Raw genomic sequence first — 24226 nt, 5'->3', positions numbered from 1 at the left:
ACAGGAGGAGAAAATTCTTTGGTGTGAGGGTGCTGGAGCAGGCTGCCCAGAGAGGTTGTGGAGTTTCTTTTTCTGGAGAGCTTCCAACCCTCCCTGGCCATTGTGATCCTGGGCAAGCTGCTGTGGGTGCCCTGCTTTGGCAGAGAAAGTTGGACTGGGTGATCTCCAGAGGCCCCTTCCAAGTCCATCGTACTGGCAGGGATGGAGGTCTCTGCCCTCAGATCCACCTATGCTGCCTCCTGCCCTGCAGAGAAAGTTGGACTGGATGATCTCTAGGGGGTCCTTCCAACCCCACCATGCTGGGGTTCTGTGGAAAGGCTGCAGCAGTGGATTGATGCTGGGCTTGCTGGAGAAGAACTGAAGGGAAAAGGCAGCAGCAGACAGCTGGGCAGTGGGATAAATGGCGTCTGCCAAGCTAAGTTGATCTGGTTCTGGATAAAAGTGTAATTAAGGCAGTGCCTGATAGCAGCAGAACTTATAAGGCAAGAGGGACTGCTGGCAGGCACCTGATTGGTGCCAAATGCAACATGGCAGATATTAAATGAATCAGAAAATGTCTGTGTCCCTGAAATGTAATTACAGGAGATGATTCCTCATTTGGTTCCTGTATCCAGGAGAGTCCTCTGGGAACCAGCTCTTGACTCCAGCCCAGTGCTGAGCACAAGTCAACCTCATCCATTTCAATCTGTAAGGTCACCCTTTAGAGAACAAAGGATGGGAGTCATTCCTCAGGAGGGGCTGCTCTCTGCTGGGCAACGGTGACTGGAGAGGTCCAAAGGGATCCTGAAACACAAACTCTGAGCAGGGCCATGGAGAAGACAAACAGAAGCCCCCCTCTGTGTGTCTGCTGAGGAGAGGGACTGGGTCTGACAGAGGTCAGGGCCAATGAAATGATCTTCATGGGACCTCTCCTCCACTCCTTCTCAGCTGCTTCAGCTACAGCCTGAGGGAGCAGAAGGAGCTCTGACAGCTCCTCTGGGTCACGTAGAAGGAGACCCAAGCCTGGATCTGCTTTTGGGAGGCAGCAGAAACAACCTATGCTCCCAGAGGTGGTTGCACACAGTGCCAGCCAGACAAGCCATAGCTGCCAGCCCTGCTACCAGCCAGATGTGCTCCAGAAGGGCACTGCCACCACAAGCACACTCACCTGAATGGGATCCCGTGGCTGCCATCTGTGTCACAGTCACCCCAGCTGTGCCCCTTGCAGCAGTGCTTCCCTCCTTCCATGCCATCACCCCTCACCCAGCTGTGTGCATCCTCCAGTGGTGTCTACCCCAACATGTCTTCAGATGTGCCCAGCTGCTCCCCTCCGCAGCCAGCTGTGCCCAGCTGTGCCCACTTCTGTGCACCAAGCTGTGCTCATCTCCTCCCATCCAGCTGTGACCACCTCCCTTACCTTGCATCCAGCTGTGCACAGCTGAGCCCCCTCTCCTTGCATCCAGCTGTGCCCAAGTCTGCCCACCTCCAGCTGTGTCCAGCTCCCCCCTCTCTGCATGAAGCTGTGCCCAGCGCTGTCCCCACCCCATATCCAGCTGTGCCCAGCCCTCCTCCCTCCCTGCAGCTAGCTGTGGCCATCGCTCCTCTGCCCTCGTCCAGGTGTCTGCAGACGCGTCCTGCACGCAGCTGTGCCCACTGCCCCTACACTCAGCTTCCTCCCCGCATCCAGCTCTGCCCAGCTCGCGGCCCCCCCCGCCTCCAGCTGTTCCCAGCTGCGGCCCCGCGGCTCCCCCTGGCGGCCGCATCGCCTCCCTCGCCCGCAGGCTTTTCCTTGCGCCACCTTCTGCATCCTTTCCTTCAACAAAACCTCTGCCACCTATCCCAAGACCTTGCTTTCCCCTTGAGGCACCCTTCCTCCACCTCCCTCCCCCAGGGATAGTGCCGTGGGGACGAGGGCCCCTCAGGAGCTTTGGGTCACACACTGTTGGGTTCTCCTTCTGCAGAGAGATCCCAAACCCCCCTGGTCCCTGTGATCCTGGGCAAGCTACTGTGGGTGCCCTGCTTTAGCAGGGGCTTGGACTGGGTGATCTCCAGAGGTCCCTTCCAACTCCACCGTGCTGGGGGTCTGTGAAAATTCCAGGTTGCACCACAGAAAAGATTTGTCACTGGTGGTGGCCACACCATGAGCTCCTACCCCCACCCCACACACCCCCAAAAAACAACCAAACAAACAGAGAACAGGGCACTCCACAGCTGCCAGAGGGCAGTTCCTTGTGCCACACAAAACTGCTTCATGAAAATCAGGGAAATAGCAGGACCTTTTTGTCCTAGAAAACTTCCCGGAAGGAGGCTGCAGTGAGGTGGGGGTTGGTCTCTTCTCCCTAGTATCAGCTGATAGAAGGAGAGGAAATGGCCTGAAATTGTGCCAGGGGAGGCTTAGGTTGGACATAAGGAACAATTTCTTTGCTGCAAGAGTGGTGAAGCATTGGAACAGGCTGCCCAGGGAGGTGGTGGAGTCCCTGTCCCTGGAGGTATTCAAGAAACCTGTGGCCATGGCACTTGGGGACATGCTTTGATGGCCATGGTGGTGTTGGGTTGGGGGTTGGACTTGGTGATCTTAGAGGTCTTTTCCAACCCAAACAGATCCCTGATTCTCTGATGAGCTGACACTGAGGCTGCTGGAAGCTGCCAGCAGGTCTGTTCTTTGTTTCTCTGCCAGCAGCTTCCTGACAAAATGGGGGCAAAATGGGCAGAAAGAGGGCAAGCAGTGCTGGGGAGACTTTGACTCCCAGCAAGAGCCCTGGGGACAGGGGGAAGGGATGCTCATATTATGGAGTGGGTGCAGCATGCAGACAGCAGCTGGTTGCTATCATCCTCTGACTGTACAGAAGTAGGTCAGGGACCTAAGAAGCGGCTTAGCAGGCAGAAGGCAAGGGCTGGGAAGCACCCACTGAGCACTGAGTCCCAGCATCTGGGCAGGCAGGTCCTGGGAGGCCCCCCCTGGGTGATGGGGGAGGCAGGCTGGATGAGATCCTGGTCTTTCACCTGGGCTGGAGGCCAGCCCCAAAATAGCCATCCAAAAACAAGGTCACATGAGAGGGAAAAAATAGCAAGGCACAGGGCTCTCCATGCTTCCTTCTCCTGTCTGGGTGCAGAGCAGCAGCCGCAGTCCCCGGGCACCGCAGTGCCTGTCAGCAGATGACAGCTTCTGCCCAGGACCCAGCACAGCCCCTCAGCCCATCTGAGGACACTGCCTGGCTCTGGACCTGCCCATGAGTGCTGCAACGACGTGTGGGTGCAGGTGAGCATCCCTCCAGGAGCTGCCTGGACCCCAGGGAGTGAGGCAAAGGACAGAGTGACCCCAGCCGGTGTTACCTCTCTGCTGCCACCACCACCCAGCTCTGTGCAGCCCAGCCCAGCAGGTGAGTGCCTCTTCCAGCATGCCCCTTTGCCCTCTAGCTGGGCACAGCATCCTGACAGAGCCAAAGCTCCTTGAGGAGCTTCCCAACTGCTCTCAAGGTGTATTCCCAGTTCCTGAGCTCCTGGCCTGTTTGCCAGCTCAGCTGGGTGTCTGGCAGTGAGGGAACAACTGGGTCCCCCAGTTCCTGAGCTCCTGGCCTGTTTGCCAGCTCAGCTGGGTGTCTGGCACTGGGGGAACAACTGGGTCCCTGAGCTCCTGACCTGTTTGCCAGCTCAGCTGGGTGTCTGGCAGTGAGGGAACAACTGGGTCCCCCAGTTCCTGAGCTCCTGGCCTGTTTGCCAGCTCAGCTGGGTGTCTGGCACTGGGGGAACAACTGGGTCCCCGAGCTCCTGAGCTCCTGGCCTGTTTGCCAGCTCAGCTGGGTGTCTGGCACTGGGGGAACAACTGGGTCCCTGAGCTCCTGAGCTCCTGGCCTGTTTGCCAGCTCAGCTGGGTGTCTGGCACTGGGGGAACAACTGGGGTTTCCTTTTCCTCTCCTCAGGCTCAGAGGCGGGGCGGGGGGACGACGGACACTTTCCATTTCAGTGCTGTTCCCAGTTTGTGCTGGGCTGAACAGCACTTGCTGAGCCCTTCCAGCAACACAGCTCCAAGAGGGATGAAAGTAAAGCCTGGGACTGTCTAAGTTTTCTGTGCTGCATGGTGGTGGCTAGGACGAAGAGAAGCCGCTTGGCAGTGTGTGCTGGGGCTCAGCTGCCCACACAGGCACTGGATCCTGGGTGCCAGGCAGAGAGAAACACCTGTGGCATGCTCAGGGCAGAAATCATGGAGTTACAGACTGGTTTGGGTGACCTTAAAGATCATCTGGGTCCAAGCCCCTGTCATGGGCAGAGACACCTCCTATTAGACCAGGATGAAAGCATCTCAATGGTTAATTATTTTCTGTGCTTCCAAACAACCCCAAGAAGTTTGTGTTATTTATGGGACCTCATGGACATTAGAGGCAGTGAGGGGAGAAGGTTTCTCACCCCAGACAGGAGCAGAAGTCAGCTGTCAAGTCATTGTGAGAGCCTGGGAAATAACCCAGGCAACTGGAGCTCCCTGGGCAGGGCTGGAGGGCAGGAGAAGGCATAGGTGGATCTGAGGGCAGAGACCCCCATCCCTGCCAGTGCGATGGACTTGGAAGGGGCCTCTGGAGATCACCCAGTCCAACTTTCTCTGCCAAAGCAGGGCACCCACAGCAGCTTGCCCAGGATCACAATGGCCAGGGAGGGTTGGAAGCTCTCCAGAAAAAGAAACTCCACAACCTCTCTGGGCAGTCTGCTCCAGGACTCCAGCACCCTCACAGCAAAGAATTTTCTCCTCCTGTTCAAATGGAACCTCCTGGGTTCCACTTTGTGCCTTTTGCTCCCTTGTCCTGTCCCTGGGCACCACTGAGAAAAGTCCCCCCATTCCTCTTGCCCCCCACAGGTCCTTTGTCTCTTGCTGAGCATTGAGCAGATCCCCTCTCAGGCTGCTCTTCTCCAGGCTCAACAGCCCCAGGGCTCTCAGCCTTCCCTCCTCACAGAGCTGCTCCAGGCCCCTCAGCATCTTTGTAGCCTCCCCTGGACTCTCTTCAGTAGTTCCCCTGTCTCTCTTGAACAAGAGCAACCCAGAACTGGACCCAGTACTCCGTATGTGGTCTCCAGATGCAATTTGCAGCAGGGCAGCAGGGCTGGTGGTTGCTGTGGCACCATCAGCTTCTGTGTTTTGGCCACTTCACACAGGGATTTTCTGTCCCAGTGACCAGAGCATGAGCCTGGAGCACGTATTTGCCTCCAGGATGAGCAGCAGGAAGGACACAACACTGAATTTGGCAAGGTGCCATCAGCTGTGCCCTGCATGGCATCAAAGCCATAACATTCCAACCACAGCAGGGCTGTAAGGAGAGCCAGGCAGTGATGGGGAGGGCTGGGGGCATGGGCAGGGGGTGCAGTCTCCCCACAGCTCCAGAACAAGGGGAATATTCCTTTGCATGAGAAAACAGAGCAAGGTTTCCTGCTAGTCCTCATATCCTTACAGTCCTGCAGTCCTTCCTCCAGGAAAGGCTGAGCTGAGGCCAGGCTTGGGCTTTTTTTGAGACTTAGAAATATTTGGCTACGTTTGTCCATGTTTTTTTCTTTCTATTTTCAACATGTGGCTAAAATGGCAGGAGCAAAACTTGATCACATTGAACACACACAAAATAGAAAGGAATATTGAGGGGCTGGGAAGGCTCAGAGCCCACCTGTGCTGCTGGATGCTGCAGGAGCCATCCCCACCAGCTGCTGGAAGCTGCACTCAGCTAGAAGATGTTTGTGTCTGGGCTCTGGGTGCTCTCAGCTTCCAGCCCAAAGTGCCTGCCTGAGCTCACAGCCTCCATGGGAGCTGGGACTCAAAGGCTGTTCCAAGCCAGGCTTAGATAAAGCAGCTTAAATACCACGGCAGAGGCTGGTGGAGACCAGCCAGGCAGTGAAGTCATCGCTCCTGCTCTCCAACGCTGCGGCCAGCAACTGTTCAGCACCCCCCAGGCTCTGCACACCACACAGCCTGCACCCCAAGAACCCAACACTGCACCCCCAAACCCCCAAACTGCACCCAGAGAACCCAACACTGCACCCCAAAACCCCAAACTGCACCCAGAGAACCCAACACTGCACCCCAAAACCCCCAAACTGCAGCCAGAGAACCCAACACTGCCCCCCCAAAAACCCCAAACTGCACCCAGAGATCCCAACACTGCACCCCCAAAACCCCAAACTGCACCCAGAGAACCCAACACTGCACCCCCAAACCCCCAAACTGCACCCAGAGAACCAAACACTGCACCCCCAAACCCCCAAACTGCACCCAGAGAACCCAACACTGCACCCCAAAACCCCAAACTGCACCCAGAGAACCAAACACTGCACCCCCAAAACCCCAAACTGCACCCAGAGAACCAAACACTGCACCCCCAAAACCCCAAACTGCACCCAGAGAACCAAACACTGCACCCAAAGCCCCCAAACTGCACCCAGAGAACCAAACACTGCACCCCCAAACCCCCAAACTGCACCCAGAGAACCCAACACTGCACCCCAAAACCCCAAACTTCACCCAGAAAACCCAACACTGCACCCCCAAAACCCCAAACTGCACCCAGAGAACCCAACACTATGCCCAGAGAACCCAACACTGCACCCCAAGAACCCCAAACTACACCCAGAGAACCCAACACTGCACCCCAAAGCCCCCAAACTGCACCCAGAGAACCCAACACTGCGCCCCAAAGCCCCCAACACTGCACCCAGAGAACCCAACACTGCACCCCAAAAAACACAAACTGCATCCAGAGAACCCCAAACTGCACCCTGCAAGTCCAACACTGCACCCCCAGAACCCAGCACTGCACCCTGCAAATCCAACCCTGTGTGCTCCCTATGAGCTCACCATTAGCACTCCATAAGCCCAAGACTGTTGGCTCTCTCTGAGCCCACCATTGCCCCATGGTAAGCCCACAGCTGGCACCCCACAAGCACAGCACTGGCAGCCTGTGAGCCCACAGGTGGCACCCCAAGAGCCCACAGCTGAGGCAGAGGTGCCAAGTCGTGCTGCAGAGCTGGACAAGCACCAGGCCCAAGCTGCAGTGTCCCTGTGCTTGGGGACACAGGGCTGGGTTCTGTCAGGCTGACAGAGCTCAGGCATCACTTTGGCTTTTGCCAGGCTGTGCCCAGTCTCATGCCTGGTGCCAGGCTGAGTGCTGAGCTGCCCAGTGTGGCCCTGTGGCACCAAGCCCCTTCTCCACAGTTGCCCAAGTAGAGGATAGAGACGCAGACAATCCCCCACAGCCACCATCCCCGCTGCTGGGGGGCAGCTGAGCAGGGCTGGGGGTTCCTTCCCGGGGGGCATTGAAATCAGCAGGGCAAGGCAGGCAGGAAAGGAGTGCAGGCAGGGCAGGCAGCGCGATGCGGGCGGCACAGGCAGCCAGGACAGGCAGCGCAGGCAGGTGCCCGGCCCCGCTGGCAGCAGAAGGGATTGGATGTGACCCAGCATCGCCGCCCCTTTTCCCACCCCCCCGGCAGCATCCTCCTCCCGCCGCCGCCGAGAGGCAGCTTCGCAGCAGCTTTTCCTTTCCTTTTTTTTGGTGATTTTCCCTTTTCTCCCCTCGCTGGACACGGCACAGCCAGGAGCAGCGCGCAGCCGGCGGTAGGTGCCGGGGAGCGGGGTGCAGGCGACTGAGACCCACCCGGAGGGATGCAGGGACTGAGCACCCCCGGGGATGGTGAGGGAACTAATACCCACCCGAGAGGGTACAGGGGCTGAGACTCAGCCGGGAGGGATGGTGAGCCCCACACCGATGCTGAATCCCCCAGGGAGATGCTGAGCTCCCCAGGCTGAGCATCCCAGGGCAGCACAGAGGGCTGAGCCACACCCCAGACTGCTGAATCCCCGGGGAAGGATGCTCAGCCCCTACACCCCGGGCAGTGCAGGAGGTTGAGCACTCCAAGCTGAGCCCCCTAAGGAGATGCTGAGCCCCACCCCGGCCTTCCCACTCTCACCCTGCCAGCCCCCTGTGGGCTGCTCATACACCCAGGGGGGCTCAAGTGAGGGGTCAGAGTTGGGGTTGGAGGCAAAAGGGTGTGCTGGGATGGTGGGGGAGAAGCAGACAGGTCCCCTCTCCAGGGACAGCAGAAGAGTCTCACCTGGCTTGCCAAAAAAACCCAACCCTGACAGTGCTGCAGCCCCCACCCCCACCCCCACCCTGGGGGAGAGAGAGAGAGGAAAGGTTGAAAAACGGGAGGGTCATTTTGAGCTGCAGTATCCAAATGCCCAGAAATGAACCTAAAGCCTGGATCAAAACCGGAATCAGGAGATGAAAAACCACTTGCAATTACAAACCACAAGGTTGGGATCAGCAGAAAGCCCCCAAAGCTAAACAAGAAATAACCCCAACCCAATCTGAAGTTGGTTGACATGACACAGCACTATGAGATGAGATGGCTCTTTTTTCATGCAATAAAAAATGTCTCCTTTTAAAAAAAAAATCCGTTAAAAAAAGCATAAAAATCCTTGGGGCAACTCTACCCAGTACCTAAATCCCCAGGCAAGGGAGTTTTTGGCCAGAGCAGGACCACCAAATCTTTTCAGTTGGAAAAGCCCTCCAAGATCACCAAGTCCAGCCATCAACCCACCAACCCCATGGCCATCAAACCATGTCCCCAGGTGCCAGGTCCACAGGTTTCTTGAACACCTCCAGGGATGGGGACTCCACCACCTCCTTGGGCAGCCTGGTCCAGTGCCTGACCACTCTTGCAGCAAAGAAATTGTTCCTCATGTCCAACCTGAACCTCTCCTGGCACAATTGCAGGCCATAAATAAGATTTATTAAGTTGAGATCTTACCAGAAGTATTTCCTCAAGCCACCCTTGGCTCCCTCTGATCATCTTCTGCCCATGGAGGTGAGCATTGAGCATCCTCATCCTGCTCCAAGCCATGGCTGCTGGGGTGGTGTCCCCAGATCCTAGCAGCTTTGGGGATGGTCTCTGGTGGGGGTATCCAAGTCAGCAGGAAGGGGTCGAGATCCAGGCTGGAGGCCCTGGTGAAGGAGGTAGGAAGAGGCTGAGGAAGACTTTCTGGCTCTCTACAGCTCCTTGAAAGGAGGCTGGAGTCAGGTAGGGTTGGTCTCTTCTCTCAAGGAGCAAGTGATAGGAGAAGAATGGCCTAGGTTGCCCAGAGAGGTGGGAGCTGCCCCATCCCTGGAACCATTCCAGGTCAGGTTGTGTGGGTCTCTGAGCAACCTGCTCTAGTTGCAGATATGCCTCCTGGCTGCAGGGGGTTGGACTAGATGGCCTTGCAAGGTCTCTTCCTACCCAAACTAGTCTGTGATGCTAGAACAGCAGCACCCCCCTGGCTCCCAGCCCCACCACACTAGGAGATGGGCTGCAGGCAATGGTGATGGGGAGCTTGGGCACCTCTCAACCCCTGCAGCCATTGCCCTGGGGAGCACAGGAGGTGCACAGGAAGAGCTGCACAAATGGGGTCTAAAGTTTAATGGGTTCCTGAGGGCAGGCCAGAGCTGGGTGGTGATAAGGCAGCACAATGTCCAATTGTTCTCCTGCAGCCCCGGGTCAGCCTTGCTTCCTCCGGGCGCAGGATGAGACACACAGCATTGGGTTAGGGCTGGAGAGAGCTCAGGTCCACCGAGGTCTCCAGCCAGGCCCAGAGCTTTGCTAGCCCTTTGGATAAACTTTCCTTCCCAGCCCCACCCCAGCCCAGGGAATGAACTTTCCCTCCCAAGCTCCCCTGATGATTTTGGCCTTCCTCCCACTCCTGAGACCTTGATCTTCCTCCCAGCTGAGGCAGCTCATCATGCAGCTGGCTTGGGCTCCTTCCACCTCACTCCCCATAAGCTGCCTGGCTCAGCTCCTGCTCAGCTCCTCCAGCTGAAAACCTGCAGCCCCAGACCCCTGTGATGGGAGCTGTCAGCTTCATACCTCCCTGGATCTGCTCCATCAGGGGTTTCTCCTGGGCTAAATGGCATGAGCAAGCCAAGGTGCTCAGGGAAGCGGAAGGGGGACAGAAGGGATGTGTGGAATTCAGGCTTGGCCACGCAGGGCACCTGCACTCACCCAGCCAGGGGAATTTGCCTTCATAATTAACATCTTCAGTTTGGTCTAAATAGCATTTAGCAGCTCAGAGGGGAGCTGTAATGAGGAGTGAGACCTGAGTCCCCAGGGCCATAAGGACAAGAGCCACAGTGGGTTTATTTCAGTCTCTCTCCTCTCATTTCAAGGTGGTTCTAACAAAGTGCTCATGGAAGAGACCAGAGCCAGGATTTCAAGCACCTTCTTAATGGCCATGGTGGTCTTATGATGATGGTTGGACTCAATGATCTTAGAGGTCCTTTCTAACCCAAACAATCCTATTACTCTAAATATTTGTCCTCTCCTTGGCTGCCAAGTCAGAAATTAAAATAACAGACCTCAGCACAAGGGAAGAACCTGGTGTCCAGATCTGGGCTCCACAGTTCAAGACAGAGGGAACTCCTGGATAGAGTGCAGTGGAGACTGGGAAGATGCTGAGGGGCCTGGAGCATCTCTGTGAGGAGGAAAGGCTGAGAGCCCTGGGGCTGTTGAGCCTGGAGAAGAGCAGCCCCAGAGGGGATCTGCTCAATGCTCAGCAAGAGCTGAAGGGTTGGGGATAAGAAGATGAGGGCAGACTCTTCTCAGTGGTGCCCAGGGACAGGATAAGGGACAACAGGCACAACCTGGAACCCAGGAGGTTTCACCTGAACATGAGACAAAAATTCTATGGTGTGAGGGTGCTGGAGGTCTGGCCCAGGCTGCCCAGGGCAGTGGTAGAGTCCTCATCCCTGGAGGGGTTTCAAAGCTGTGGAGATGTGGTGTTGAGTTTAGTGTGTTTAGTAAACCACCTGGTTTAGTGGCAGCCTTGCAGTGCTGGGTTAATGCTTGGACTTGGTGGTCTCAAAGCTCTCATCCAACTGAGTCCATGGTTCTCTGCAGGCATTGAGCAGTGATTCATGGTGGGACATTTTTAGGAGCCCTATAGACATGTTGTGTCACTGCAGAGCTGTCAGCAGTGATCCTTTGGGCTGGAGGCCTGGCTAGGTTTGTCTTTCAAACAATAGAAATCTCTTTGTGGTGGAATTTGTTGAAAGCCAGCTCAGAGAGAGGGAGAAGGGACCATTGCTGTGCGGTGGTATCTCTGCCCCAGGGTGCTGTGTGGCCTTCCTGGAGGCAGCCACCCTCCTTTCCTCCCTGTCTGTCAGCAAGGGGAGATCCCTAGCCCAGTATTTCTCAGTTGCTATTTTTTGCCTCATTTCCCACATGTTGTGTTCCTGCTGCTGGAGAGCAAGAGCAGCCTCTGAAGGTTGCAGAGCTCTTGCAGAAGCCACCAGTGACTCACAGATGGTACATACCCAGCATAAGGTGGCTGATGATGCCAAGCTGAGTGGTGCAATTGATGAGAACAAAGGACAGGATGCCATCCAGAGGCATCTGGACAGGCTGGAGAAGTGGGCTTAGGAGAACCTCATGAGGTTCAATAAAGCAAAGTGCAAGGTCCTGCACCTAGGCTGGGGCAAGCCTCTGTATCAGTGCAGGCTGGAGGATGATGAGACTGAGAGCAGCCCTGCAGAAAAGGACTTGGGGATGCTGGTGGACGAGAAGCTGGACATGAGCCAGCAATGGGCACCTGCAGCCCAGAAGGCCAATGTCAGTCTGGGCTGCATCAAAAGCAGCATGGCAAACAGATGGAGAGAGCTGATTCTGCCCCTCTGCTCTGGTGAGACCTCACCTGCAGTGCTGTGTCCAGCTCTGGGATCCCCAACACAAGAGGCACATGGTTCTGCTGGAGTGGGTCCAGAGGAGGCCACAAAGATGATCAGAGGGCTGGAGCACCTTCCCTATGGGGACAGTCTGAGAGAGTTGAGGTTGTTCATTCTGCAGAAGAGAAGCCTCCAGGGAGACCACAGAGCTACATTTCAATATCTGAAGGCTGGGGAAGGACTGTTTAGAAGGGCCTCTGGTGATGAGGGGCAATGGCTTTGAGCTGGAAGAGGGGAGATTAAGCCTGGATATCAGGAAGAAGAACCCTTGACTCCATCCCTGTAGACCAACAGGACCCCACAGCTTTCCCCTCAGCTGTCTGTGGAACACCAGGCAGGACAAACATCTCCATGTCTCTGCCCACTCAGGAGCTGGAAATAAAGAGTGTGGGTGTCCCTGCACAGGCAGCACTCTGCAAAGTGCTCGCTGCAGCAGCCCAGTGCCAGCAGGTAGCCAAAATTGCAGACTTCTCTGGTGGTTTGTTGTTTATAGAAATGAGAAAAAGGTAGAAAAGCCTCCCAAAAAAGACCTCCCCAAGCCTCTGAGGGCACTGTTATGGAAACTCATGGCAGTGTCCCAGTCAGGGCACTGTTTTCCCTGGAGTGCTGTAGGAGCAGCTGCCTGCTCCTGCCCATGGTCATGGTGCCTTCTTCACCAGTGTCACAGTAAGGACCAAACTGGTGCCCACCCACCCCTCCATGGACACAAATCACAGATTAATAGAATTGTTTGGGTTGGAAAACCTTCTCAGATTGAACTCAACCATCAACCCAGCACCACCATGGCCATCAAGCCATGTCCCTAAGTAGCACAGCCACAGGTTTCTTGAGTACCTCCAGGGATGGTGACTCCACCACCTCCCTGGGCAGCCTGTTCCAATGCCTGACCACTCTTGCAGCAAAGGAATTCTTCCTCATGTCCAAACCTAACCCTCCCCTGGCACAATTTCAGGCCATTTCCTCTCCTTCTATCACCTGATGCTAGCAAGAAGACACCGACTGCCGCCTCAACGCAACCTCTTTTCAGGGCAACTCCTTTTGAGGAGTTGTAGAGAGCAATGGGGTCTCCCCTCACCTCCTCTTCTCCAGACCAAACAAGCCCAGTTCCCTCAGCTAAGCATGAGAAGGCTGCCCGTGGCCAGCAGCGGTGGTGTTTGTCTGTGGGCGTGAGGCACAGCCACACCTGCAGCAGAGCCCAGACAGCCCAGGCAGGAGGAGCTTTGTGGTTTGACATTTTGCCCAGTGTCCTGCATGGACACCAGGAGTGGGTGGCAGTTGGGGGACAGTGACATTTGGAAGCCAGGTGAAGTGTCACCGAGTTTAACCTCCCTCGTGCCTGCCAGCATCTGGGCAGAGGGTCCCCAGCAGGGTGCGGATGAGGGGGTGCCAGCTGCAGGCACCTTTCATGACTGGAAGATGCTGAGCAGGAGATGGTGCAGGGAGATGCCATTTTACCCCCCATCACCAAACCAGGCCCGAGTGCCCCCTGCCCAAGAGAACTTCCTGTGTCATAGCATCACAGACTGGTTTGGGTGGGAAGGGACTTTTCAATTGAGTCCAACCCCCTGCAGTCAGCAGGGACAGCTGCAACTGAAGCAGTTTACTCAGAGCCCCAAACAGCCTCACGTGGAATGGCTCCCGGTATAGGGCATCCCTCACTTCTCTGGGCAACCTGGGCCAGGGTCTCACTACCCTCAGTGTCAAACATGTCTTCCTTCTCCCTATTCTGAATGTCCCTCTGAGTTTGTCACCACAAAACATCCCACCTCGCAACAGGCAATGAGCTTTTGCCCTCTCCCTTGCGGTTTTCACTCCCTCCAGACCATTTTCCCCTGAGAAGTCAAACACAGGCAGATCCCCAGCTCTGGAGGACCTGGTTAAAATCAACACTAAGGTCCTTTTCTCCATCAGAAAGCTATTTCTGAGCTTTTTAGGGTTCTCACTTCTCCTTCCACAGCCCAAGAGGAAGAGCCAAGTGCCCTCAGGCTGCTGGTGTGACCCTCTGCCCCTTGCACCACAGAAGGAACTGGAGGCATCCCAGAGCAGATGTCCTAGGTCCATCCTTCATTCTCTGTGCTGTTTTTTCTTTAGGCAACAAAGCAGGAAAAGCTACAGGAGTGGAAGAGCATGTTCCTGAGGGGGGGAGAAAAGAGGAGAGCCACAAACACAGCTGGTGTTGGACAAACACTCTCCAACTTACTGTTCTGGTGTGACCAGCTATGTCAATGTCCCAGCAGCAGCCATCCCCCTCTCACAGCAATCCCCTCCTAGAATAGTTTCCTTTCTCTATGGGGCACCAAATAACTGCTGGAGTGTGGTGCCTCTCAGCTCAGCATCTTGGAGAAAGCCTTCTGTTCTGCTTTGAGCTGTTTAATCATTTGATTGGGCTTCCACCCAGAGAAATAAGCCCCTTGATGTTGTCTTTGGTTCAGTTTCTCTCACTCATTCTTAATTCCCACAAAAACCCAACATGTCCCTGCCAAAAGGATAATAGTAGGGCCATGAGTGGTGGTGTGTGTGGAGCAGCAGCTCCACACTCATAAAAGTGGGAGAACAGCAACAGTATTTTGCAAGGAGTGACAATGGGAGTGGAAAATAACGTTCATTCAGCTTCTCTGGTGGACTCAACAGCAGCTGGTGACCTCTGAATGTGTTCTAAAAATAGCCAAATATCCTTAAAGGAAACATGTGGAATGAAGAAGCTGTTGCCAGCAGAGCTGCTCTCTTAAAGCTCTCCAAGATGCCCTTGAGCACACAGTCCTGAGGTGACCAAGAGGAGCATCTCAGTCCACCCCTCACTTGCACCCCTAAGTTTGCTGAGATGCTGACCTGAGCTCTTGGCTTTGGGATAGTTGTCTCTCACTTCTATCTATCATAGATTCATAGAACGATTTGGATTGGAAGGGATCTTAAAAATCATCTAGTTCCACCCCTTGCCATTGGCAGGGACACATTCCACTAGATCAGGTTGCCCAAGGCCTCATCCAACCTAGCTTTGAGCACCCCCAAGAAGGGGACATCCGCAACCTCCCTGGACAACTCGTTCCAGTGTCTCACCAAGATCATCAACCCAGGAGACTCCTGGGTGACTGTGACCCTCAGCTGAAGGCTCAAGAAAAGCTTTGGTTCCAGTACATTGCAAAACACCACTCATGGAATCTCAGGATCCCAGGATGGTGGAGTTTGGAAGGGACCTCTGGAGATCATCTGGTTCCCTGATAAAGGACCAGAGGTCCCAAGAAGTTCTGTCTGAAGATGAGGAGACACTTCTTTGGTGTGAGGGTGTTGGAGCCTTGGAGCAGGCTGCCCAGAGAAGCTGTGAAGTCTCCTTCTCTGGAGAGCTTCCAAACCCCCCTGGCTGCTGTGACCCTGGGCAAGCTGCTGTGGGTGCCCTGCTTTAGCAGCAGGGTTGGACCGGGTGATCACCAGAGGTCACTTCCAACCCCCACCATGCTGGGATTCTGTGAACCATAAACCTTCTGAGCTCTTGTGGGTTTCTTCAGCAGCCTCATCACAAGATAGTTGGGCTAGCCCATGTCACCACCCGCGGGGAGCGCTCCCAGCACCTCCTGCTGGGTTTCTGGGATTCCAGGATGTCCAACACTTGCTCTGATCTTTAGCGTGGGTGCATTTGGCCAGGGCAGTTATCCCACAGCAGGTGAGATGCAGAGTGCCAAGACAGGAGGTCATATTTGTGACCTGGCACACACTCTGTGTCACGGCACCCCATCATCATCATCACCATCAGCGGCCTTGGAGGCTAAAATAGCAGAGAGTCACTCACCTGGGCTCCCTTCCTGCCCCTTGCGGCTTCCGATCAGACATGGGATGGCTTCCAGCCTGGCTTCTGGTGGTTTCAAACCTGGCTTTTGGAGCCTGTAATTTTAGTCCCCACGTCACTAGAAGGTAGACAGAAAACAGAGAGTGCTGTGATGAAACGAACAGGACCGCGTCCCGCCTGCCCAGCGGAGACAACCCCCCGGCCCCAGCCTCCCACGGCAGGCAGCATCACCTTTGGGGCTGTGTCACTGCTGGAGTCACCAGCCACGGTGTGAATCACCTGTACTGGGCACCGGCTGGGGACCACCGTGCTGCCTCCCCTCCCTTTAAAAGCCTGGCAGCAGCAGGTGCCAAGCACTTGGTGCCACCGCCGCTGCCACCGTAACACCAGCGCATCTCTTGCAGCCCAGGCGTCAGGAGAGGCTGAGCAATGGCTGAAGGAGACATCACCACCTTCAGTGCCCTGACAGAGAAGTTCAACCTTCCCCCGGGCAACTACAAGAAGCCCAAACTCCTCTACTGCAGCAACGGAGGCCACTTCCTCCGGATCCTCCCAGACGGCAAAGTGGATGGGACCAGGGACCGCAACGACCAGCACAGTAAGCAAACCTGGTGGGGCTGCTTGGTGCTCCTCCTTGCTCCTGTCCTTTATCAGCCTTAGCCAACAGGGGAACTGGAGAAGACAGGCTTGGTACCAGGTTCTCTTAGAGGATGGGGCCAGACTCTTGTCTGTGGTGCCCAGGGACAGGACAAGGGGCAACAGGCACAAACTGGAGCCCAGGGACAGGACAAGGGGCAACAGGCACAAACTAGAGCCCAGGGACAGGACAAGGGGCAACAGGCACAAACTGGAGCCCAGGGACAGGACAAGGGGCAACAGGCACAAACTGGAACCTAGGAGGTTCCACCTGAACAGGAGGAGAAACTTCTTTGGTGTGAGGATGCTGAAGCCCTGGAGCAGGCTGCCCAGAGAGGTGGCAGAGTCTCCTTCTCTGGAGAGTTTTCCAAAGCCACCTATCCATTGTAACCCTGGGCAAGCTGCTGTAGGTGCCCCTGTCTTATCAGAGGGTTTGGACTGGATGATCTCCAGAGGTCCCTTCCAACCCCCACCATGCTGGGATTCCATGAGAGAGCTTTATAAACACAGTTCTGAGGAGAGCAGGACAGCAGCAGAGCGAGGCCCCCCACGGGGCCAGGCTCTTCCCCATCACCACACCCCAGACTTCTTGGTTCTCAGCAGAAGCCTCTGGGCACAGCATTTCCTGAACACTTACTGGAACCTAACTGGGACCCGCCAGGCTCCTATCTGGTTAAGAAGAAAGGCTGGGAGAAACCACATCTGCCCTGACAAAGCTCTAAGAAAAGCCTTTTTATTTTCCTCAAACCACAAGTGTAGATGTGGCTTCCTCCCCAAACTCCACCTTTCTCCTTGCTCTGGCTGCTTAAGGAGGAGGCCTCACTGCACTGCTCGCCCACCACTCACAGAGCACATGGCAGGACAAGGAGGAGCTCACCAAGGCTGGATAAACACAGCAGAGGGCAGGAAGCCTCCAGCCTGGAATAAACCTGGCACCAGATGTCCTCACACCACTGCAAGGGGCAGAAAAGGGCACTGAGCAGCAGAAGACAGGGCCAGGTTCACAGCAACTACAAGCTGGAGAGGTTGTGTGAACCCCACCAGCATCTCTGCAGCATTTTCATAGAATCACAGAATCCTTTTGGTTGACCCCAATCGTTTTGGATGGGGCCAGACTCTTGTCAGTGGTGCCCAGGGACAGGACAAGGGGCAATAGGCACAAACAGGAACCCAGGAGGTTCCATCTGAACAGGAGGAAATTCTTTGGTGTGAGGGTGCTGGACCCCTGGAGCAGGCTGCCCAGAGAGGCTGTGGAGTCTCCTTCTCTGGAGAGCTTCCAGCCCCACTTGGACATTGTGATCCTGGTCAAGCTGCTGTGGGGGCCCTGCTTTAGCAGAGGGCTTGGACTGAATGCTCTCCAGAAGTTCCTTCCAGCTCCACCATGCTGGGATTCTGGGATTCAGTCCACACAGACAGCACTCCTGGCATAGTACCCTCTCACCCCACCAGCTGCTGGCCTGGGGCCACATGTTTGGAAACCTCTGCCAGGAAGGAACCTCCTGTAAATGTTCTCATAAACTTGGATATCCAAAAGCAGAAACATTTCCTGAGGGATCTCCTGGAAGGGCTGTGTGCCCAAGGAGCAGCCCTGCCAGCAAGGTACCTGCTTCTGTGCACCAAGAGCACCCACAATCCTGCCCTGGCACAAACCAGAGCTGCTCAGCACCACCCTCTGGCACATGAGGGGACTGTGACCTGTACTGTGGCATCCTGCTTATACAGCTGGGACAAGCAGCAACCAGCACAAAGCAAGCCAGATGCCTCTGGAAACCTGGAGGCGACAGCAAGGAGCAAGCCAGATGCCTCTGGAAACCTGGAAGTGACAGCAAGGAGCAAGCCAGATGCCTCTGGAAACCTGGAAGTGACAGCAAGGAGCAAGCCAGATGCCTCTGGAAACCTGGAAGTGACAGCAAGGAGCAAGCCAGATGCCTCTGGAAACCTGGAGGTGACAGCAAGGAGCAAGCCAGATGCCTCTGGAAACCTGGAGGTGACAGCAAGGAGCAAGCCAGATGCCTCTGGAAACCTGGAAGTGACAGCAAGGAGCAAGCCAGATGCCTCTGGAAACCTGGAGGTGACAGCAAGGAGCAAGCCAGATGCCTCTGGAAACCTGGAGGTGACAGCAAGGAGCAAGCCAGATGCCTCTGGAAACCTGGAGGTGACATCAAGGAGGGGCAGGGCACCGGGATGCCCACAGCTTATGTGGGGAGCCGATGTGCAGGGTTGCACTAGAGTCTCTACTGGTGTTCTGCAAGCTGCCCAGCTCAATTTGTTCCAGCTCCCAGCCTGATGCAGGGATTGTGGATCACTGCAAACCTGTACCCACACAATTTCCTAATTAAACATCATTTATGGAGCAGGAGTCTCCATAAATGAAGAATGTGAACCATTACAGCAAAGATATCTCTGGAACAGGGGCTTCTGCCACACCAAGAGGTGCCATCACTCATTACCTCATCCTAATAGGGATAAAACCAATTTACAAGAAAGGAACTGGAGCTGAGGTAGATACCTCAGGCTTCACTCAAACCAATCTAAACATGCAACAAGCAACAGGATGAGAGGAAACCAGGGGACATACCAACAACACCCACCCAGATGAGCTCTTGTAACAGACTCACACCCTCTGCATGAAGCCTAAACTCAAGGCAGGAGGGCTTTTGGCCACCACCACCACTAAACGCCTTTGTACCCCATTCCAGTGCCCACCTTTGGCTGCACAGGAGCTGGAAGACATGTTGTTGCTGCTGCAGCAAGAATCCCAGCATATAGCACTGTGTCCAGCACAGCCACCCCAACCAGGGCCACCACAAAGCTCTCACAAAGGCTGCTGCCACCTGGAGCAGCAGCATTTAAACCCTGCTCAAACTTGCATCCCATCAGCACCAACACCCTGCAGCTGGTCTCTCTCTCAGCCTTCACAGAGAACACCTGGACAGCCAGAATCATAGAATCACAGAGGGGACCTTGGTAGGATGAGAGGATACAGCCTTAAGTTGCACCAGGGGAGGTTTACGTTGGACATGAGGAACAATTTCTTCCCCAAAAAGGTTGTCAAGGCCTGGAACAGGCTGCTCAGTGTAGTGGTGGAGTCCACACTCCTGGAGGGGTTTCAAAGCCATGAAGATGTGGTGCTGAGGCTCATGGTTTAGTGGTGACCTGGCAGTGCTGGGTTAATGGTTGGACTTGATAATCTTAAAGGTCTTTTCCATCCTAAATGATTCTAAATCTTCCTGTTACAAATCTCTCCAGTAGAAGCCCAGGAGGAAAAGCTGACTAGGAGATGGGAATGATCCTTTGGAAGAGCTGGATTCTGCAAGTCCCACTCTGGACATAACCACAGCCCTCTGACTGCTGATTGCTCAGTTTCCTGCCCATCCCTGGCATCCCCTCTGGGCACTCAGAGAGGGTTTCTCCCAAAACTGCTCTCCAACCAACCAGCCTCTCCCTGATAAACACCTTCAACAAGAACTTGAGCCAAGGTTTCATTGTTTGCTTAGAGTCCTGTAATGAGCAAAGCAAGAAAATGAGGAAACCATGGGGCAAAAATAAACAACAAAAGAACCAGACAAAAAGGAAGGTTACATCTGCTTGGGTAGATGCAGGGTGCTGAGCAGAGGGAGGTGGCCCAGACACACTGTCCTGCAGCTGACCTGCTCACCTCCCACGGGACAACACCAAAAGGAGCTGGTTTTAGCCTTGGAGTTTCTAGCTGAGGTCTAGGCTGGATGACAGGGACGGAAAGCTGGTGGCTGGTGAGTGATGAACATCAGCATCACCACAAACCCAATGGCCATGCACTTAGTATCAGCTCCATGTTAGTGCCACAAACTAGGACCATCTAAGATGTGGCTCATGGCTACCTACAGGAGGGATTTCCTAGGATGAAGTTCAACCCTTTCTCCACTATCCACACTGGGTAACACCAACCATGGCAAGCTGGTGATGGGATGCTTTGGATCAGGGGGTTGAAACACAGCCATCTGAAATCTGCCCCTCTGTGGTTTAGCTCTCAAAACACTTCCTCTGCTGTCACCCCTGAAGTATCTTGTCAAAGCCACATGATAAATTTGGAAATTAGACCTAGAATTAAAATGCCAACCTCCTGTGTCCCATTCCAGTGTCTTAAAACAAAAGGCTGCCTGCCCTTTGATGTAAAATAAGGGGGAAAAAATAGCTCTTTGGTTCCTAAAGCTTAGCTTCTATGAGGAAGAGGGTCATAGAATGGTTTGGGTGGGAAGGGATCTCAAAGATCATCTAGTTCCAAACCCCTGCCATGAGCAGAGACACATTCCACTAGCCCAGGTTGCCCAAGGCCTCATCCACCTTGGCCTTGAACACCTCCAGGGAGGGAGCATCCACAACCTCCCTGAGCAACCTGATCCAGTGTCTCACCACCCTCACTGGAAAGAATCCCTTCCTAATCTCCAGTCTAAATCTCCCCTCCTCAAACTTCAGTCCATGGAACTTAAATCCAAGGGTCCATGGAGACACCTTGACTACATGGTGTCCTGTTTCCTACCAACTTTTTCTAAGCCAAGCTTCCAAGCACAACCACCCTGCTAACGTTCCTAGCAGCCTGGACATCATCTCTGACAGCTTTTCCCTATTTTCCTTTTCATTTTGTTGTTGTTCTCCTATTTTTCCTTCCAGTTCAGCTCCAGCTAAGTGCAGAGAGCGTGGGAGAGGTGTACATAAGGGGCACCCAGTCTGGCCAGTACCTGGCAATGGACCCCAATGGGCTGCTCTATGGCTCGGTAAGTGAGAGGGTTTGGTGGGACCAGACAAGGAGAGGGTTTGAGGTTTGCAACAATCTCAGAGCTCTGAGTAATCCAAACTCCAACCAACAATTAGCCTCTGTTTGTTATTTTGGCAGCTGGAGGGCCACTCTTCATCCAGCTTTATTTGGGGGTTGGGGAGGGGGGATAAATAAATAGCCAGAAAAGACCATTTCCCAGCCTGATACATGGCAAATGTTGTAGTTCAGCTCTGACTCTCAAATTATTGCAGTGCATTTTTGGAGCAGCAGCTGTTTTGCATCCCTTCAGCAGCTGCCAGCTCTGCTGGGGCCATGGGGGCACCTTGCTCTTCCAGCCTCAGCCTTGCCCACACCTCTGCCTTCTCCCTGAACCACCTCTCCATGGCTTTACTGGAGCAGGGAGGGAGAGGGGCATGAAGAGGGGGGGATCCAGACTGCCAGAGGCAGCAGCCCCCAACAATGACCCACAGCCACTGAGTAAAGTCCTCCTCACGTCTTTCCTCTGCACCCTGGATGCACCAAACCCTGTGTTGGAGGGAGCAGCAACCACCAGTCACAACATTCTGGTCTGAGTGGGATTGTGCAGGGCAGGAGCTTACCCTGCTGTGCCCAGGAGCGGGAGGGCACTGAGTCACCCAAAATAATCTGGGTCTGTGAAAACAGCCCCATTTAGAGCCAAGTGCACTCCACATAATGCTGGCCACAGGCTGCTTAGCCTCACCAAAGAGCTGTTTTGTTCCCTTTGAACCCACAGCTACCACCACACAGCTCAGTGCCAGAGCAGGAGCTGGTGCCAGGACCAGCTTACAGAGCACAAAGCTCAGTTACTGCCAACTGAAGTGCCCAGGTCACAGACAAGTGAAAGCAGGGACAGCCCAGGGGACTAAATCAAAGCCCCACACTTTAAATCCAAAGTTCACTGGGGCAGGAAAATCTGGGAGGTGGGTCTGGATAGCTTCTTAGCTGTCCTGCTCCCTCCAGCATCTCACTGTGGTTACTGTGGGGGCTGTCTTTCAGCAGTTACTGGGTGAGGAGTGCCTGTTCCTTGAGAGGCTGGAGGAGAACCATTACAACACCTACGTCTCCAAAAAGCACGCGGACAAGAACTGGTTTGTAGGGCTGAAGAAGAACGGGAACAGCAAGCTGGGGCCACGGACTCACTACGGCCAGAAAGCCATCCTCTTCCTCCCCCTGCCTGTCTCAGCTGACTAAACCCCACCCTGGGAGCTCAGAGATGACCCTGAACCCCAAATTCCACCTTTTCCCTCATTCTCTCTTTGGCTCAGAGCCAAACATTAGAGCTCCAAGCTTTAGGCAAAGGCTTGACCCACAATAGACAACGCAGAATAAACTTGTTCTGCGTGAAGCTTTGCAGAGATGAGGGGGCAGCCTCCACACCCCACAAGGTCCATCAGAACCCCTCAGGGTCCACCAACACCCCCAAGGTCTATCAGTACCTCCATTCCCCTTGCCCTCTGCATGGTGCCTGCCATGACCATGCTGCGAGAACTCCTGGGGACATCACAAACCTGCCCAGGGGCAGGCACCCAGAAATGGGGCCAAGGGCACCCCAAGGACATTCCAGTTAGTGTCCCCAGCTATTCTGAGGTAAAGCCTCCTGTATTAACATATTTATCCATCCAAATATGTAGTTTCTAACATGCCCTTCAGGTTGCACCATCAGCCATGGTACTGGTGCTGCAGAGAAGAGATGGAGCCTCCATCTCTGGAGCAACTCCAAACCCACCTCGATGCCATCCTGTGCAACCTCCTCTACGTGAACCCGCTCTAGCAGGGGGTTGGACTCAATCTCCAGAGGTCCCTTCCAGTCCCTCTCATTCTGTGCTCCTGTGATTCTGCTTGCTTGACGTCCTAGGTGTGTCAAGCTAAACTAGCATCAGCCAAAGGCTCCCAGACCTCCCTTACAACATGAATACTGCTCTGCATCATGTTACTCCCTGCCATATGTTATTTGTATTTATTTATTAAGTAAATCTGTCTCTTCCACAGCCTGTTCATCAGTGATTCAAGGTGCCCCAGACTGATGGTGCAGCACAAAGGGGTTGCATGATGCTGGGAGTGCCTTGCACCCCATTCCCAGGGAGCTTCCTCCCATACCTCCAGTGCTGAGCTAAGAAGGGTCTAAAAATGGCAACAGGGCCCCCTGCTGACTACAAATGGCACTGGGGTGCCTTGGTGCCTCCCAAATCCTACATGAAGCCAGGTTCCTCCTCTCCTGACATGAAGTAGATCTTCCAAGCAGCTTAAGAGCTGCTCCTGCCAGGTGAGAACATCACAGGAGCATCACACTGCCATGTCCGACTCTAGCTCAGCTTCCCCTGTCCTCCTTAGGCACTTGAAGATGCCTGCAACAACAGTGGGGACACATCACCCCAGGCAACCATTGTCAGCACTTCTCTAATTCCAATCCCAATTCATTTTACCCTGCAGAGAGTTTCCTCAGGTGCAGACAAGCCCAAAGTCCTTTAACTAACCTTTTCTGGTGGCACTGCATGAAGAAGTGACAGGGGAAGAGGTTTGACTGCACTGCACCCGTGTAACATGGCACAGCCCAGGTGTGGCTGTGGGTGAGGTGCAGGTGGAGCTGTGGCTGGGGTGGATTCATCAGCCAAGGAACCAAAGTGCTGCCAAAAGTCACATCCAGCTCAGTCCTCCCTTTGGTCCCAGACTGAACTCTTGGGCTGTAAATGAAATGTGACACAGGAGCAGAAGAATAAAGGTTGGTAGGAAATCTTGCAGTGGGCTATGTCTGATCTTACATTGAGAGTTCAGAAGTCCAATTCTCTCAGAGGGAAGGGGGTGCTGAAATAGAGCAGGGCTGAGCTTTGTGAGGATATACAAAAGCCGTGGCGCCAGTGGCAGGGACATGTGGCTGGGGAACCCTCACAAAGATCCCCTCCCACCCAAAGCAGTGCGGGATTCCATGCCCTGCCGGGGCGAGGGGCGCGCCAGAAAATAAGGAAGATGATAAAACCCACCACCCCCTTTCGGGACACTCGGGGGTTGTGCTTTCCCCGCTCCGAAGCCTCCCGCTGCCGCCGGCCCCGTGCCGCGGGACGCCAGGAGATGGCGATGCGGAGCCGGCCAGGAGCAGGATGCGAAGCCAACAGCTGGATCCGCATCTGGCCGACAAATGGGGCCAGAGGGAGATTAAAGGGGTCGGGGAGGTGGTGAGTCCCCTGCATCCCCGCCGGGTGAGGCCAGTCTGGGGTGCCGAGGGCTGCTCCCACCCCGGGGACCCCCCTGCTGCATCCCCACACCACGGGACCAAGGCTGGCAAAGGACCTCCACAGGGAGCAGGAAGGGTGGAGGGGGTCACAGTGCTGGCAA

General features: G+C 54.8%; 1 protein-coding gene across 3 annotated transcripts; it reads left to right on the top strand.

Moving 5' to 3' along the window:
- Nucleotides 1-3100: 3100 nt before the first annotated feature.
- On the top strand, nt 3101-23631 carry FGF1 (fibroblast growth factor 1). 3 transcript variants are annotated; one of them, XM_068158988.1, is made up of 4 exons: nt 3101-3359; nt 15888-16081; nt 20770-20873; nt 21893-23631. In XM_068158988.1, exons 2-4 carry the CDS (start codon nt 15913-15915, stop codon nt 22085-22087), a joined length of 468 nt encoding a protein of 155 aa, XP_068015089.1. In that variant the 5' UTR covers nt 3101-3359; nt 15888-15912; the 3' UTR covers nt 22088-23631. The 3 variants fall into 3 exon arrangements, with proteins under 3 accessions (XP_068015089.1, XP_068015099.1, XP_068015079.1); XM_068158998.1 differs by lacking the exon at nt 3101-3359 and adding an exon at nt 7422-7561 and having other exon boundaries at nt 21896-23631; XM_068158978.1 differs by lacking the exon at nt 3101-3359 and adding an exon at nt 7424-7561.
- Nucleotides 23632-24226: the final 595 nt, after the last annotated feature.

This window comes from Melanerpes formicivorus, unplaced genomic scaffold, assembly GCF_026170545.1.
Source record: "Melanerpes formicivorus ecotype bairdi unplaced genomic scaffold, bMelFor1.0.p_v2 SCAF_2, whole genome shotgun sequence".
NCBI lineage: Eukaryota > Metazoa > Chordata > Aves > Piciformes > Picidae > Melanerpes > Melanerpes formicivorus.
Note: the sequence above shows the minus strand (reverse complement) of the source record. Positions and strands in the feature narration are given on the sequence as shown.

Coding starts and splice junctions, on each gene's coding strand:
- FGF1 (XM_068158988.1), top strand. CDS start 15,913: ATGGCTGAAGGAGACATCACCACCTTCAGTGCCCTGACAGAGAAGTTC. Junction 16,082..20,769: donor GGACCGCAACGACCAGCACA/GTAAGCAAACCT, acceptor TTTTCCTTCCAG/TTCAGCTCCAGCTAAGTGCA. Junction 20,874..21,892: donor ATGGGCTGCTCTATGGCTCG/GTAAGTGAGAGG, acceptor GCTGTCTTTCAG/CAGTTACTGGGTGAGGAGTG.